Genomic DNA, 17,827 nt, shown 5'->3' on the forward strand with positions numbered 1-17,827 from the left:
CATGTTTACCTCGTCCTGATGGTTTTGCGTGTTTATTTCTTCCACAAGATAACCAAGACAAAATGTAATCCAATCGAGTGCAGGCCATGGGCTACAAAAAAGTTAATGAATGTTTACTGAACCCTATTAAATAGGATGTTACTGTTTAAATTAAATTAAATTAAATTTATTTAAACTATGATTGCATTACTTACATGTTGACATGATGTTCATATGTTCAACTCCTGACCATTTGAAATTTCTGACATATACATTAGAAAGATAAAGTGTGCTAAAATAGTTTCATTCTGGCAGTAGAGAATGAAATAGTATTAAATTTTATTTTTATGTTTTTTGTTGGTTCTTTTTGAGAATACGTTGAAATATGCAGTTGGTGACCGCTTAGAAAGAGGTTAAAACGATTGTTAGTTCTTTTTAGGCCACCCACGAGTGACTGGCAGAAACTACTAAGAGCATTGTCACTGAGGAGGCGCCTTATTTACCGTGTCCTGAGAATTAACTTGTCACTGATATGAAAAAAGATAGAGATCTCATTGCACTCTGACATTAGCTGGTGTCAGTTCTGTAATAGATGTAGCTGCCTTTTGGAGCGGTGTAATTATGAGCCTTTATCTTTTTTTTTTATTCTGATGCTATACCTTGCAGAGGAAGAAATAGAGACAAAAGCTAATCGTAAATGCTAAAAATAAGTGTGACATTTGTTTTTATTTAGTTTCTCAAACTGCTGAAAAATGATAAGCTACATGTATGTAATAGTTTTTAGTGTGACACAGGTTTCAGATGTAATAAATAATCCAAAAGTGTTCTCTCTTGAAGTGTGGCTCAAAAACTTCACTGAAGATTTGAAGTTTATAAGTTCATTTAAGGAGAAAAACTGCCTTCTCATGGCCATTACAAATAGTTTTAGGACCTGTCCTGCTAGAGATCTGTTTGTACCTGTTGGCATTAGTTGGAGTTGACCAGGGAACATATATGCTGATAACATCTCACCAATTACTGGCCATTACAGCTTTTGTGTACTAAGGTCTTCTGTTGCAGAAATTAGAGCTCTTTGACATAAGTGTCATGCTACATGGGCCCTTGTACTTAATTTGCTACTTGTATGTTGGCTGTCTTAATGTGGGAATGCTGTTCTCTTTACCCCAAACCCTATGGAAGGTATTTCTGTTAATGTACACATCTAGAGATTTTAAGAAGAAAAGACTTAACAACAGTTGAACATTTCATGCAAGACTTGATGTCATGTTAAATGTCTTTATGATAGTTTTTATGAAGGTAGCACCTGTTTATGGTGTTCAAGTTGTCTTGAATAGTCAGAGCTCTATATGATACAAAAATAGCCATACCTACATGCACTTTTCATTTTTCAAATGAAAATCAATATCTGTGGATTTGCCCTCTTATAAACTTGCACAGCGTTGATGAATAATGTCGTGACAATATGTAAATGCCTCAAAATGTCACCATGGTTCTGCGGTTGTAAAGTTGCTGCTGCCTTTGACTGTGCAGGCATGTGACTACCAGTGGGGTGCGTTTTGTGCGAGTGTGTTGGCTTGGTGTCACAGCTGTCCGACTACATCCAGGACAGGTTGAGCTGTCCTTTCCCTAACTGTGTATTGATCCGCTGTTATTGCATCCTGACGATTAGTGTCTAGGTAAAATACAGTTCGGCCTCTGGCCAGCTGGGCACTAGCGACAGCATCAGGATACTGAATACAAGAGTGAAAATCAACAGAAGGGTTTATGATGGATGGTTTGTGATATCAGGGAAGTCATCAGATTTCCAGCTTTACCTGGTAAGAATTCATGCAGAAAAAAAATTTATACCCTTTATGTGATTTAGTTGGTTGCCTTACGATGTAGATGAGATACATCTAGGGACAGAAGATATAGAAGACAAAACCATACAGGATTTACTTGTTGCATTTCATTTTTGACGTGACAAAACCTTTGTGAGGGAAGGAGTTGCTGCACACAGGGACATGCCCTTAGCATGTACTTAGCTAAATTTGTTATGCTGGGTACAATATGTGGGGGTGAGGTAATGGTTTCAAACTTAGTTATCTGACAGTAATTTGATCAATAGTTACTTTGGCAATGTATGCAGTGTGTCTGACTCTTCGTTACATTTGAGTCTATGAAAGGACTCAAGCTAAAGTAGGCCAGACATGCTTGTGTTGGATTGTAGGTGAGAGAGATGTTGCTTCTGCATGTCTGAGTTTAAGTTTGCCATTTAATGAGAAAGGTGGTTTCCTTCTATTATAATGCTAGGTGCCATGGTATAAGTGAAACATTCTTGAGTAAAACACCAAATCAAATAAATAACTATTAAGAAAAGAAATAGTAACACAATAAATTACATTGATAGCATTCTGTATTTCTCACAGATCAAGAGGGCAAGTTTAGTTTTAGCAAGAGTTTTTTTGAAATTAGTATACATACATGCATCATTTTTTGTTTCAAATTTACACAAAGCTATGTCTTTATGAAGTTGTTTTCCTGACATCAGTTTGTGTATGAGATATATGATTATGTTTGACAGTGTGGATTTGTAATCAGGCTAGCCCTCAGTGAATTCCATGTGCTGAATTCTCATTGCCTCAGACAGAGAGGGCATATATTTGTTGAAAGTGACGGTGGTGGTGTTTTTATCAGTTTTGGAACTCAGTGTCTTTCATCTCATTGAATTCCCAAACAGGCTTTGTTCCTTAATCTAATGGCCTACTTATCTACCTTATTCCTCTCTATTGGGATAGTCTGGCACAAACAACTGGGGTGCTTGGTTAATCTGCTAATCTGATTTACCTGTAATCCTGTTTAGCACATTAACTCTTGACAATAGACCATACAGCAGGTAAGCAGTGTTCAGATCTGGACGTGCCTGGCATTGTTTTATACAGGTAAAGCCACGTTGAAGTCATAGGACTTGCATACCTCAGGTTTATTAGGTATGGAGATGTTGTGCAATCTACACACACTACCTGAGATTTACCTGTATTGGAGATCAGTATGCATCTAGCTGTGTATAACCATATTACTGGTATAGCAAGCAGAATTTTTTTATTTGATTGGTTCTTTTATAAGGACACCCACATTAAGTTCACATCTTTTCCACAGTCACCATGAATGTCTTGTGACTGAGGGACATCTTTGTGATTGGCTATTTCTTTGTAACTGCAAATGCGTGGATGTACAGAAACAACCAAGACACTGCAGATATTGGTATGTTTTTATACACAAGGTTTCAGAACATAAAATAATACCATTTCAGAGCAATTAGTGCTGTTCCATGGGACAGCAAATTAAGGATGAGTGCCCTGTTCTACACATGAGTCTCAGTACTTTGACCGTGTGAGATAAAATGAAGACACACCTGCATATTAAGTGTAGTTGAGATGCTGTGTGGAATGACCCAGGCACATTTCAATGATTGCTGTCACCAGTGTGTCTTTGCTGTAGTCTTTCATATCATAATAAAAATATCACATGGGTGCAATATGTTCCATCTAGGTTTCATCCAGGTTATACATGTATCTGTCAATGTGATACAGAGTATGTCCTGCTTGCTATATTAACAAATTCATTTTGCCTTGTCAGTAAGATCAGTATAAATCTTTTAACCACATTAAACACTTCTCTGAACATGACAAAGAGCAGTGGCAGGGTGTCTATCTTCCATGTAATCACAGTAAGTGGTCACAACATCTGAGGTAGGTTTGTCCCTCGTTTTGTATCCGAAACAACAGTTTGAATGTTTGATTTTACCCAAAGATATGGATTGTGCCATATGCCCACATTTGTAGCTGTGTATATCACTCAGTCTATCAAATTTTCGACATTCTACCTTTTAACATGGACCATTCTCTTAACCATGAGGTCACAAAAGGTCACAGATATTGGGAATTAATGCTTATTTGTATAGCTTGCTGCGCTGAGTGTGTTGTTGTTTCAAGTTGATCTGATTGTTTAGTCCAAAAACTGTCCTAATTAAACAATATTCTGACAGTGTTCATGTTGAGAATTCTGAGACAAGATATTGTCATCATCTCGAAGGAGTGTTGTCATGCTGTGTAGTGTTTCAGGTTACCGGGGGATATGTTCTTTTGGCTTTGCGTCAAAGTTGTCTGTTGGCTTCTTTCTATTGCTTCCCATAATTAGTCTGAGAGAAGTACTGTACAGATTACTTTACATTACCTACATGTGCCTGTATGAAGTGTTAGCTCTTATCACCAGACTGTCTTCTGTTGAGCTGTCTTTGGGATCAGTGACCTGTTGAAATTGCCTTTTTTCTAACAATGCATCTGTTTTAACAAGACCATTGCCTTCTTATATGCCTGATTCTCTGTGTCCAAATTGTGTTCTATACCAACCCAACACTGTGGTCCCTCAAACAAAAAGACCTCCAATCTTATTTGTTTCATCATATGGTAGCTCAGAAACCTACCATAAGTGACTGGTTACATGCATCTGGCTAGCCAATAGATCAAGTTTGATTGGATTCAGACAAGGTAAATGGCGCCAGTGCTAGGAACTAGAACGAAGCCCATGGTTTTTCTTCCACTCTATCTGTAGCTGCGTTATTGCTAAGGTCATACTTTAGCTAATTTGTAAGGTAACCTTAGACTCATAGTCGTACCCCAATCTGAGCAATACAGGCTGTTTGATCTGTCACACTTAAGGACCGTACCAGTAGTATGCCAGCTGCAAAAAATTCTTGAAGACTGCTGTGGTTTTGGGAAGATTTGTTGTGTGAAAAGGAATGGTGTTTTCTTCTTTCTTTCTTTTTTTTTTTTTTTGTTCTTCTGTCATGGACTCTAACTATTTAACAAAAAAATGCACCATCAGTGTTATTATTTAAGTTTGAATGTGAATGTTAGGGTAAGCTAATTGTTGAAAGAATGTTTGGGAATTTAATAGGGTTAAGTTCAAGTATGTTGTTTTGGTAGAATGTGACCATTTTGAAGGGTACTATTACCTTCTTTTTAAAATCATCAAGATTGAAGGCCATTACTCAATAGCTTGTGGGTTATTTTTGTTGCAAGTGACATCTCAAGAATGTAGGTTGTTTGCATTCGCCCTGTATGCAAAAATGTACAGTGTAAACTTATTTATCAATCATTTTGTTTCTCATGATACATAAGTTATATCCGTGATAACATGTGGTATTGATTTTAAACCATGGTCCTTGTAGATAAAACCTTTGCTTTGTACATTTGAAACTTTATCTAGCTTCTTACAGGATTGCATTAGCACTTCCTTATGTACACAAAGAACAGTTGTTCATTGATGTGAAATTATTATTTCTTACTGTTCTTTTCCTTGAGGACTTAACCAACCACTCTTGGTATCGGTATGTCAAATGAAGGACAACAAAGACCAGTTTCTACAGTTTTTCACTGCTTATTCTGCTTTATTTTATATTTTCAGAGAAGAGCTGAACAACATTCATATTGACGGTGTCCACGACAATTTGACATTGAATCAAGGCCCTGAGCTCACCCCGGTACACGACGAGGCACTGGTCAGGATGTCATTACAGAGTGATGGGAACAGCTATGATGAAGAAGATTCAATGATGTCAGACAACTTCTTGGATTCACCTCGAGATAGTCGGTAAGCTAGGGTGCCTTTGGGTGATCTCCGATGGCAAAGGTACAAAGGTTTCTGGCAGCAAATGTGCCATCAGTTTGCGCCATCAGTTGTACCTTGTATTTGATCTGTAGCAAATATTGGTTATTAAAAACACTTGCCCATTATTCTGCTGCTCATGCTAACAAGATTTACTGTATTCTGATTGTTGCTCCCTTGCTGTCACGTAAACATACATGTAACTGCTGCATTGTGGGACATCAGCTTATCATTGTGACGTCATGCTTTGATTGTGACATCATGCTTTGATTGTGACATCATGCTTTGATTGTGACGTCATACTTTCTTTGTGATGTTGTGCCAAGATTATGAAGTGATGTCACTTTAAGATTGTGACGTGTTTGGTTAATTTTCTGTGACGTCACAATTGCATTTGGCTGAGTTCTATTGCGACATCATGACTGTGGTGCTGCCTGGTCATGTGACGATTGTGACATTACACATTGTGATGTCACTTGTGTTGCCTGGGTTTGTTGTGATTGTAATGTCTCACATGTGAGACAGCCAGACCTGATGTATGCATGCAAAATGGGCCACCACATGTTACAAGATGGATACGTGCCCATTATGAGACAGCTGCTTGGGTTCATGGCCTGAGATACTTACTGCTATGGAGGCTGCTGGTCCTTTTACACGGACCAATGCTGTGTAATGCATCTTTTCTCCTCCTGCTGTTGTATTTAGCACATTTCATTAAGATGAAAATCTGCTAAAGTAACACAGAAGTAATGAAGAATGAAATGCATATTTGTCACATTACATGTAGTCAAGGAGAATTCCAAGTCCAGGTTTAGTTCAGTTTCTCTTTATATAATTTAGAGATGTGTTGGACATGTTTTTTATGCAGTCTGTTGAAAGTTTCATAAAAACATGAAAGTTGCACAGTTTTTTGTTTCATTTCAAAAAACCAGTAATTTATTCTGTGATTATTACAGGCTGTATTATCAGCATGAGTATCTCTCATTTCAGTACTCATGCTGGGTTGATGTCAGCAGGAAGTCTCTATGCAAACCTGGGGATTCCGCCAGATGATGATGGCCTCTCCTACACATCCACGGAGGATTTTGGGGGAGAGTTACAACCAGTCCCGTACAACCGAGACATTCTCTCAGGAATGACATTTGGAGGTAAATACTGAAAAATGAGCTAATGATATTTTTTATAGAAAATACATTCCCTCATTTTACTTTGGAGAAATTTTTACCATAATATTGTTCACCCAGATTTGACCTATTGTTGGTATAACAATCACTCTGTAATATATGTATCTTTCCATTATCATTGGTGACACTTCCTTGTTTGGTCCTCTTAAAGAAGAATTAGCATTTGAATGTGAATGTGATATGTATTAAAAACTGTGCAATATTATCTGTGAAAATTTCCAAACCTTTGAACAGTTTTGTAGAATAAATGTTTTATTTCATGAATTTATGTTAAATTTTCAGACTTTTTCTTGGCATCACAGAAATTGGCTCCAAAAAACAAATTAGGTCATCATAAGTTTGGGAGGAGCTATTACCATTGCTGCCTGGCCAGACTGTCTAAAGGACACTCCCATAAAATACAGTGTTAGATACTATTGTGTCATTTTAGAAGAAATCACTTTTTCCCTTTTTTCACATTTGATTTGTTATCATATCTTGTGTATTTTCACAAGACATTTTGTCATGTCATCACTGTTTTCATTTGCAGGCCTCCATCACTGTTTTCAGTGTTTCTATGAAATAAATGGTCAATCATTAACTGAACTCAAGGTTTAACATAAATGAAACTGTTTGAGGATTCACATGTCACACTTTTTGTTCATTTGTTTTCACTTTCCTTAGTGTTTGTTTACTCACCGCCTCTCTTTTTTCTCTCTTTTCATATGGAAAACTTTTTAAGTTACAATTTCAAATGTTAAAAGTTGAAAGTTTTTAGCAAAACTTGCTGAGAAAAAAATTTTAATTTGTCTCATTTTTTTTTAGGACATTATTTGTTAAATTGTGATAAAGTCGTGACTGATCTAAGTACGTAACATTGGTGGTGATGCTGTCTGATAGATCCTGAAAAATAGAAGGGTTTTTCTGAAACTTCAAGATTTCCAGTTAAACAATTAACATTGAGATAAATCACCTGGTTTGGGATAGTAATTACTAGGCTGTGATTGTTACAGATTCCTCTGCGGCAATCAAGTTGCAGGACAACCTTCGTGAACAGAAGCGTCAGCTAGAGAAAGAGAAAAGTCAGCGCATGCTTATGGAGAATAAACACCGCATCCTACTCAAAGATAACGACGACCTCCAGAGGTCAGTGGGCAGGGTCATGATTGCCAATGATCTGGGATTGAAACTGAGATTAGGAATTTCGTAATATGTTTGTTTGATGTTTTTGTGATGTACATAACAGATGAGAGTTTATCATGGTTTTGTTTTTGTATTTCAATATAGAAATCTTGTTTTCATGTTGATTATAGAAAACTTGTTAACTTTACATTTGTCTGTCATTTGTCCTTTTTTTTGTTTGCAGGAAAGTGGAGGATCTCAGCCAACAACGATCCAGTCTTGAACAGCTGAAGCTTGACCTTGAATCCAAGAACAGGTCACTGGCGTGAGTACAGTTAGCTTGTTGTTTTAATGATGGTAATAGGAAGTTGTTAGTTCTCAAGTCTAGATTTACCACAACTGTCCTGTTGAGAATCTGCTTGTTATAATTGTTCATATGACTGTTGAAATGGTTAAAGAAATAGTGGGACATCCTGATCCAATGGCTAATGAAACAATTGAATTGAGTTGTTTATTAGTTGTTTTGAAACTAGTATTGCTCTCAGTTATGATTCAATATATCTGAGTTTTAAATGATTTTCACTTTTATTTCATAAGCATTTAACTTCATCAGTGGGAACGATAGTAGTATAGTGCAAATTGTTTTGTCATTTAGGTACAACCTAAATGAGGAGACAGAAAAGAGGAAAAATGCAGATGTTCTTCTTCTGAAGATCAAAGAACAGTTGGACAGAAAAGAGGAGCAATACACCAGGTATAGATGCACATGGCTTGAAGTCTGAGGTTGCAAAGTTAACAGCATGAGAACCCAGCAGCACAGCATAGTTTGCTTTAGTGGTTATTTTTGTATGGTATTACACCAACATCGCTGATGTAAATCTTAGCCCTGCCTTTAAACCAAGGTGTGGTTTAATTTGTTAAAACTAGAGAAGGACATGAGCTTACATCTTGGTGTGAATATGTGAACCCGGTGATCTCATGGTCGTATCTTTGTCCTTGACCTTCTAGTGAGATGGAGGCTAAGCAAAAAGCTGAACTGGCCATGAGGAATGTTCAAATGGAATTAAGGTCGGCACAGTCAACAATCAAACAGGTATGTGATAGTTCCCAAAATGTTGATCAAATAGTTTCTTGCACCAAACATGTGCATGACACATAGCTTACAGCACGAATGTATGTATTTAGTTGAAGGTTATAATAAAATTAGCCTTACATGTGTCTCTAATACAACAAAATTTGACATTCACATCAGTTTCTTTGAATGAAGGAATGAGGGATTAACATCAGCAGTGTTTTGAGCTTGCAGATATGAAAATGGAAGTATTTTAATTGTTAACATACTAGAAGAAAATGATTTTGTGAGCAGCTATAAACCTATCTGCATTTTATACTAACCTGTTGCACTTTCAGCTGACAGATGAAAAACAAGATCTGGAGCGACACCTGGCACAAGAGAAGAGTGCACGTGCACTTCAAGAGCAGCTTAATGAGGAGCAACAGCGTCGTCATCGTCAACTACAGCAGGATACCTCACGAACGGTTAGTACTTAAATCTTGAGCCTCGCTCTTTTATGCTAAGTATCTCACAAACCAAATTATCTTTTGTCAGTTTTCCTGTTGTCATTTCCAAAAACGTGGAAATCTTTTTGCGCATTTGATATCTCTTTGGTAGATATTGTCAACAAAGAGAATGTGACAATGAAGACAGAACTTAAATAAATCTACATATTGAATCTCAGTCGAAAATTTGCATCTTTACCGTAAGATCTTTTATCAATATATTTATGTTTCTTTGACACCTGATCTTCTTTTTTTAACTCATCCAAGCAGGATGTTGAAGGGGTGAGCTTTAATTTCAGTGTCCCACTATATTTAGGTTGTTGTTTTCTGTCTTATAGTACATTTATTCACTAACACGATTAGGTTGAATCTTGCACAGCTTTCTATCTGCCTGCATCTGGGTGTTTTAAATATCTTCAGTATGTTTTTCAGTTTTGTGGAGCTTAATAATTGTCAGCATTTTTGTAGTGTTTCTGCCCAGATTATTAAAGAAGAACTGTAGGTGTTGTAGACCCGTCAGTTTTAGTAGTTTTACATTGTGATCCAGTAGTGTTTACTGAGTTACAGTATACATGTAGATTCATAACAGCTGAAAATGTGAGTATAATGAGAGGAGACTTGTTAACTGTGTAGTTCTGTACCTTTTCTTGCACAAAGGTATTTCAGGTTGTATTGATTAACTTGCAAGACTATATCAAAATCATTAGCTGTCACAAAAATGAATAGTGCACAGCTTGGACCTGAAGCCTAGTGTATTGATGGCCACTGTCAATCAAAAAAACAATCTGATGGACCGCAACTTAAAAAAATTTGAATGAGAACTTGTTTGGTGGACGTTGTTATTATTGGTGTGCCAATAATATTACAGACTATAGTATTATTGTCAGCTATACTTAATACACATTTGCTGTAGATGTATGCATTTTAATAATCACACACAAATTATGAGTGGTATTGGTAACATGTGAAAGCAGTGGTTTGTGGAGGCTATAATCTATATTTCATATACATTCTTTATGCATTTTTGTCATACTGGTGGTGTTCTGTAAATCTTCAAACTTTTCAGGCACTGAAGCACTTTTGTTTGTGTCATTCAAGATGCAAACTTCATAAAACTTAATAGATTATTTTCCCACACCCCATAGTTCTCTCAGAAAGTTTCAAAATATTTTTTGCAGAGGTGGTTGAAAAGATTGAAGAATTACGGTATTATTTCTTCTACAAAATAAACTTCATTTTTTTTTTGTGAGCTCTTGGTAAAAAAGATATTCATCTCCTTCAGCTCCTAGTGAAGATAGGTTTATTTAAGTACTGTTACCCTCTTATGTACATGTAGAAATATGTTTACATCACTTTTATCTGAAAAATACTGTTTCTTTATAAAGGTATTTGTAGTTTTTCTTATAACAAATTTCAGTTAAATATGTCCTATCAAATATGTGCACAAATTGAATACTTTTCATTCATGATTTTGTTTTATGCAACAACTGGTATAGTGATGATGTTTTTTTTTGTAGACTGAGGCTCTGAGTAAGTTAGAAGCATCAGATGAGGGGCGCAAACATGCCCAGGACACAGTGGAGAAACTCAGGGCAGAGGTTTATGCTCTTAAGGTAAAATGAAGCTCCTGAACAAGCTTATGGGTATTTAGAACTCAATGAATAGGTTCTTTTAATGGAAAAATCTTTTTTCCTGTTTCACAGTGTATAAATTGTAACCAGATTCATGTAAAAAATAGATTTGAAGTGATTAGATACGTGTAATTTTGAATTCTTAACAAACTTTTGAAACTTTTCACCTCCAGATGGAGTTGGACAGGCAAAGAGCCCGATTTAAGGATGATCACTCTGTCTTAGCTAATGAAAATGAGGAACTTCAAGGCAGGATCGATGACCTGAAAAACGATCTGGTAAGGTTTTGATAATGGGAAAAGACAAGATATTTTGGAAAATTCAGCTCTCAGGAGCATAGAGGCTCGATAGAGATTATTTCAGTCTAGTGTTAGCTGTCTTAATCATATAATATGTAAATCACATAAAATATATGAAGAAAATTACACCTAAATCTAACCACCTAGTGGTATTTTACATATTTCATTGGAAATTATCCAATCTGGCATCAAGCGAACTGTTGCGCATTCATTAATAAGAAGATCCCTTGACAGAAACTGAATGAGGAAGCTCTGGCACATGCGACAATGCAGTACAATGTTCAGTTGAGCTCCATGAGGACTGAGAATTCCATGCTGACCTCATCACTGGAGAAGGAACGAGCGAGCAAAGATAAAGTGGAGACAGAGGTGAGGACACCTTTTCATAATGTCTTTGTGGATCATTGCTGAGTGAGCAAACCATCATGGTGACATGTTGTCTTTTAACATGGTCCATCACTAAACCCAGGACTTGATGAGTTCTTGTATAGTCCAACATCTGGGTTGCTGTTTACCAGTGGAAGCAAAATGTACAATAATTTAGTTTGAATTTGCAACTTTGTACATTTTTTATTACACTCTCCTTTTTCTACAATAACTTGAGAGATGAATTGTTATGCATGTCGAGGCAACCATATTACGACGCTTTGTGAAATGACATTGCTTTGTGAAATGACGTCGTCGTTTTATGGCATGGTAGGACCAGTCTGCCTATTTTAACATGGAATGGTATATAGAACATAGAAAACTAATTAAAATGATTAGACAGACGCCTTGAAGTATATTCTTGTGTGAAGTTCGGTTCCCAATATTGCAAAAAAAAAGGATGTTCTGCCAGTACTTTGATCTAAGCACAATTCCTGCCATGTTAAAAGATAGGCAAATAGCCCTACTGTGCTTCAAAGTGGGGACACCGTGTTGCACTGGGACATCACTGTTGTTGTAATGGCGTAACTCAAACACTGCATATTATTCACAACTGTCCGGATCAGTCAGATAGAATCAGTTGTCTTCTTTACAAGTACATGTTTGCCTTTGCAATGGAATTATCATGGATATCAATCCACCGTTGAATTGCAGCTGTTTTACTCTGCTCATTTTGTGTAGATCTTCATTACTCGATTCTGATCGGATACATTATTCATTCAACCTTATTCATTTGCCTCAATCCTGGTGACACTGTTCTGTTTTCTGTAACAGTTGGAGTCAATGAGGAACCGACAACATACAGCTTCCTTAGAACTGGAGAGAAGCCAACAAGCGAGGAGTGAAGCAGAAAGGTGAGAAGTTCACATAAATTGCAGTGACAGTGACAACAGCTCACTCTTTCCTGAAAACCTTGTAAGAACATAAATACCTTAAAATGACATGCCTGTTGACAACACTTAAGTTTTTCTGATAAGGAATTATCTCCCTTAAAAAAATGTTTAAGTGGTGCATGTTTATCTGATGTGTTATAACTGAACACAGTATTGTTGATAAAGGGTAGATTGGTATTATTATATTTATTGAATGCTACATTTGGTGCTGTGTTGTCTTGTTTGATCACCTTGTCTTGTTAATTATCATACAGGATGCATCAAAGGGAAAAGGATGATTTCATGAAACAGATGGACAGGCGCGAGCAAGAATTGAGCAATGCAAAAGATAATCTACAGGTATGATGTGGTGTTCTATCATATGTTGAGGTGACTTGTACATATGCATGTCGCAGTGAGTGAGTCTTGTGCAGTTTTGTAGGAAGAGGAAGATCACCAGTGTGTTGTACATCTGCCTTATTATTCGCTTATATGTTACAGATTATACCATACATGTATATGAGGCACACCATTATGTATTGTCTTGGTAAGGATGTGAAGCTTGTTGAATGTGAATGATACATGTATGTTTATTGTACAACTTAATAAGGTGAGCTTAATCTCATCTGAAGACTATCAGTTGCTCCAGTTTGCCTGCTGTTGTCAAATGAAGGGATTTGGTCATGCATTCTTACTTAATGTTGTTATTCTGTTGTAGGCCATGCACCAGAGAGCAACAACAGCAGAAGCAAAACTGTCCACCCTAGAAAATGAGGTATAAGAAGTTTAAACTGTAGAGAATGAAGATGTTGAAGGACTATATTTGCTGAATATAGCCAGAACTACAAAGCAATGTCGAGTATAAATGAAGAAAAGTAGATCTTTTTTCCTGGTGACTTTTTCATGTTGTATGCCCTGTTCATGATGTTTTGCTATTGCAGAAGACTACGTTATGCATAGTGAAACTCAGATTCTTAAATTTTTGGAACTATTTTTCAGCTACATGCAACCAATTCTTCAATTCTGGAAAAGAGCACACTCTCTGCTCAGTTGCAGAGAGAGCTGGATCACACCAAGTCCATGATGGAAAACCTAGAGGAAAACTTCAGGAGAGAAAAAGAGCAGGTTACAAAACTTCAGGTGAAGTTGGAATCTGCCCAGGACAGGTAAGCCAGTTTTATTCTTAAGTGTATCTTAACTAGAAGTTACAGCTATTCCATCAGAATATTCCTTTCAGAAATATAGATCTATACTCTTCCATTTACTAAACATAAACTCGGTCCATCCAGGTGCAGTCCTCAACAGGTCAAAGCTGTACGCTACAAAAACATGCTTCCTGTAATTCTCCAATAATTCTTACTTCATATCTCCTAGTTATTCATGAATAATAAAGGTCAAAATGTCACAATTAATACAAATGTATCTGTTACATGGGCGACAAGCCAAACTTCAGTAACCGCCATTTTTAGTTTAAGTCAGCCGCACTCGGCATTGTCCGGAAAAAGATAAACTCATGGAATGATTTGATTAAAACTAATGAGATGTACACCATCTAAAGGGTGGTAGACAATTGCTATTGTTTGGGAGTCTTAACTTGTGTTTGTGTGTTAATAGTGAACAGAAACAATCTGTGATCAATTAAATTGAGAAAAAAAGATGGCATTAATTTTGGGAAAAGCTGCAGAGGCCACCCTAACAACCATGTCACGTGATTTGAAAATGGTGGCTTCTGGAGTTCTGGTGCAGTTCGGTCAGTAACATTTGTGTTATTGGTGATGTTATGGCCTTTATTATTCCCATATAGTGAGTTGATATGAACTCAGAATTACTTTAAAATCAGGGGACACCTGTTTTTGTGGCGTACAGCGTTGGCACTTCGCAGACAACGCAGATGACAGGACCAAGTTCCGGGTTAGTGAATATAACCGTTCAGAGCGGTTAATGTGGACATGGCTAACTGATCTCAGAGCTAACCCTTTACATACGAGCTGGTTATCAGTTTGTGATTTGTATGATGCAGATTTCAACAAACCTTTGATACATATTAACCTGAATACTTTTCTTGTTAAATATTCTGTCTGTTTCTAAGCACTCTTGGTGACTGATTCTCTTGTGTCATTTTTAAATTAAAGCAGATAATGATGGGATTTATGATTTTCTCTTTCAGAGTGAACTCTCTCCAGCACGAAAACCTCACTTTGAAGCAACAACTGGAAACCACTCAGCATACACTGAGTGACAGGACAGGCATGGACATTAATGACAAGTTCAATGCTATGCTATCATCCATTAAGACTGATCATGACAAGGTAAGATGGGTGAAAAGATGACGTCATACCGAAGATCAAATTGTGCTTGCAGGGAACAACTAGGAGTATCCAGCTGCAGAACAGATTATAACACACCGTCTTTGAGCAGCACCAGGCTGTATCATAGGTGTACCTTGTCTGGGTGTGGTACTGTTGATAGTGGCGTACTGAGTGACAGGTATAGAAATGTGGAAGTGCTCGCCATTCATTGTGTGTAGGTGTGTTCCTAGATGCGACAAGGAGCTCTGTGGGAGGATGATGTTATTGTTCTTGTTATTTGAGATTAGGTTTTTCTTGATCTGTGGTGCATTTACGAAATGCATGTGCTGTAGCTTGTAAGTGCACATATGTGTGGGTCGTTTTTTCTGGTGTGAGTAGTCATAGCAGTGTGTAATAAACACAGGTAATATTTGGGTGGTAACCTTGATTGTTATGTTGGCATGTAGAGTCGATCTGACCTCGAAGAAAAAAACAGTTCAATGTCGGAGTTGGTGGTGCGTCTCCGAGAAGAGCTGAGGAACTCTGACAACAAGAAGATGAGCTTAGAGCAGGAGCTGAGACACCTGAACCAGGATCATAACGATACTCTGAAGAGATTGAGCTCCACAGAAGCCTCTCTTGAAGTTACTCAAAAGGTAACAGGTTGAGTACATCACAGATATAATAGCCTAAGCTTAATTAGTTTGCAATAGATCTTTTATGAACCATATTTCTTTCTTTTCCTCCGGTTCACAATTTTCTAAAAAAATATGTCGAAAATGATGTTTCACATGGAGTAAGAAGTGCAATTGTAGAACTAATAAATGAACTACCATAAATTTTTTGCCAACTGATCAACTTGCTTTACAAACTGTAGTATACAAGGAGTAGTGTTTAGTTGGTGAAAAATAGCTTTAAATTATAGGTGGTTTACTGTTAATCATTTAAAATTCCATCTGAGTGCTCAGACAAATTAGTACAGCAGATAATTTGGCAAAAAGTTCCATGAAATCCATGGAAGTTGATTTATTTACTGTTTATGTGTTTGTATGTATGATTGCTGTACTTGACTCATTGAGTAGTCATATTTGTTGCTGTTTGATTATACATGTGGCGATGGCATCTTTTGTGTCAGGTGAAGATACAGTTGGAACAGGAGCGCAATCAGCTTCGCATGGAGGCCGAGAAGTCGGCCCAGAAGTATGAGATTGCACACGACAAAACAATAGAGCTGCAGGCTCGCATCACAGAGCTGGTGGACCGCCTGGAGAGAGCAGAACATTCCTCAATTGTTAGCAGCCAGCAGCTGGCCCATAGCTCTGCCAACATGCAGGCTTTCACAAGATCAAGGGTAAGTCACACAAGTTAGCAGGGATTGGGATACTCTTTAATATTTAAAACTGCAACATTATTAACCCATTTCAATGTTACATGTGTCTCCTGTGTTCATCATCAACATGTGAAAATTGTATGTTTCTGTTCCGTATTTGGAGGACTTCAAATCATGAATTTCAGAATTAATCCTGTTAAGTACATGTACAATGTATGCAGATTAGATTGTCTCTGTCAATCCCCATGGTGCGTCATTGTATTTGTATGAATATTTTCTCTTTGTATTGCAATACATTGAAGGATGAGGCTGACGCTGCTCCAGTATGTACTTTTTGTCTGTAGTTTTACCTTTTTAGTTAGTCGACCATACACAAATCTCACAAATGCTTTGCAATTTTGTCTTTGCTTTAACATGAGTTGATGGTATTAGCGGTCATTCACTTTCACCAGCTGGACCACACAAGACATGACAGAAATTTGAACTCATTTTATTGTTACTTCTGGAGTCTTTTTTTTGTCAGTGTAATGCAGATGTATACAGCATTACCAAATGATACATGAAAACAAAGATTATGGTTTTGAGGGAAATGAAAGTGGCATGCCAATTTTAATTTTTTTTTTTCTTTATTTTCATGTCTGTATCTCTTAATTACCCCCAAATTTTATGCATGTTTTCTGTCATTGGCTGGAAATTTTTGCCAAAGACATCCATGATGAACCTATCCCCCTCTTTCCCGTGTGACCTTTTCTCCCCGAAGATTTCCAGCTATTATCATTCACGTCCCAACTGCAGGTTATTTAATTTCTGGACCACTGGGGCCCTTTAATAATAAAACAGTAGTTTAAAGCCATTTGTTTGTCCCAAAAAGAAAAACTAATGAGTTTGTTAGCTATTTTAGGATGCATCATAAACTCCATATTTAAAAACAAAAAACAAATTTAATTTTAACTTATGAGGAAAACATAAAGTGAACATAGCATGTTAGTCTTACAGTGGGGCTGTAGTATCAACTACTCGGTGGTAGAGGTCATGTGAAAACTTTCTTTACTTCCTTATTCTTCAACCTCATACTTACAAAAGAAAATGCATGCAGGTTATGTTAAGTCTGATTTTAGACATCTGGCCCAGAGATCATGAAGCGATCTTAGACTTGTGTCGAAGTTTTAATCATTAAATTTGGTATGTCCCTTTTCGTTGTTTAAGCTGAAATTTTTTGTACAATAACTTACACAGAATTTAAGTTGTCAAGCAATGTTTTTGACCTGGTTACATCAGAAGTAACAATTTTAAAGTGATTTTAAAATTTGACTTAAGTCTAAACTCGCTTCGTGATCCTGCGACCTGTTGACTTTGCAAAGTAATGTTGTTTTTGTTGAAAATGTTAGGACGTGACATCACTGAGGAGTTAGTTATCCTGGTCCATTTTGACAGATATGGAATGTCTGTTGTGTTGTCCCTTTTTCTGCACACCTGAGTGCAAACAAATTGTATTCAAATTTTTGCAT

General features: G+C 36.9%; 1 protein-coding gene across 5 annotated transcripts in view; it reads left to right on the plus strand.

Moving 5' to 3' along the window:
• LOC135469721 (trichohyalin-like) overlaps window positions 1-17,827 on the plus strand; it is a 52,487-nt gene that overhangs the window by 23,785 nt on the left and 10,875 nt on the right. For 4 of the 5 annotated variants that reach the window (XM_064748283.1, XM_064748287.1, XM_064748286.1 and 1 more), the window contains 18 exons: window positions 5,428-5,613; window positions 6,619-6,776; window positions 7,805-7,937; window positions 8,158-8,238; window positions 8,569-8,667; window positions 8,922-9,006; window positions 9,324-9,452; window positions 10,991-11,086; window positions 11,278-11,382; window positions 11,638-11,772; window positions 12,604-12,683; window positions 12,977-13,061; window positions 13,420-13,476; window positions 13,701-13,867; window positions 14,869-15,010; window positions 15,457-15,645; window positions 16,125-16,340; window positions 16,622-16,642. In XM_064748283.1, the coding sequence (XP_064604353.1) occupies window positions 5,428-5,613; window positions 6,619-6,776; window positions 7,805-7,937; window positions 8,158-8,238; window positions 8,569-8,667; window positions 8,922-9,006; window positions 9,324-9,452; window positions 10,991-11,086; window positions 11,278-11,382; window positions 11,638-11,772; window positions 12,604-12,683; window positions 12,977-13,061; window positions 13,420-13,476; window positions 13,701-13,867; window positions 14,869-15,010; window positions 15,457-15,645; window positions 16,125-16,340; window positions 16,622-16,642 (2,164 nt within the window). The remainder of the gene's footprint in view (window positions 1-5,427; window positions 5,614-6,618; window positions 6,777-7,804; window positions 7,938-8,157; window positions 8,239-8,568; window positions 8,668-8,921; window positions 9,007-9,323; window positions 9,453-10,990; window positions 11,087-11,277; window positions 11,383-11,637; window positions 11,773-12,603; window positions 12,684-12,976; window positions 13,062-13,419; window positions 13,477-13,700; window positions 13,868-14,868; window positions 15,011-15,456; window positions 15,646-16,124; window positions 16,341-16,621; window positions 16,643-17,827) is intronic. The other variant, XM_064748284.1, reaches the window with a different exon arrangement.

The sequence above is a fragment of the Liolophura sinensis genome, chromosome 7, assembly GCF_032854445.1.
Source record: "Liolophura sinensis isolate JHLJ2023 chromosome 7, CUHK_Ljap_v2, whole genome shotgun sequence".
Taxonomy (NCBI): domain Eukaryota; kingdom Metazoa; phylum Mollusca; class Polyplacophora; order Chitonida; family Chitonidae; genus Liolophura; species Liolophura sinensis.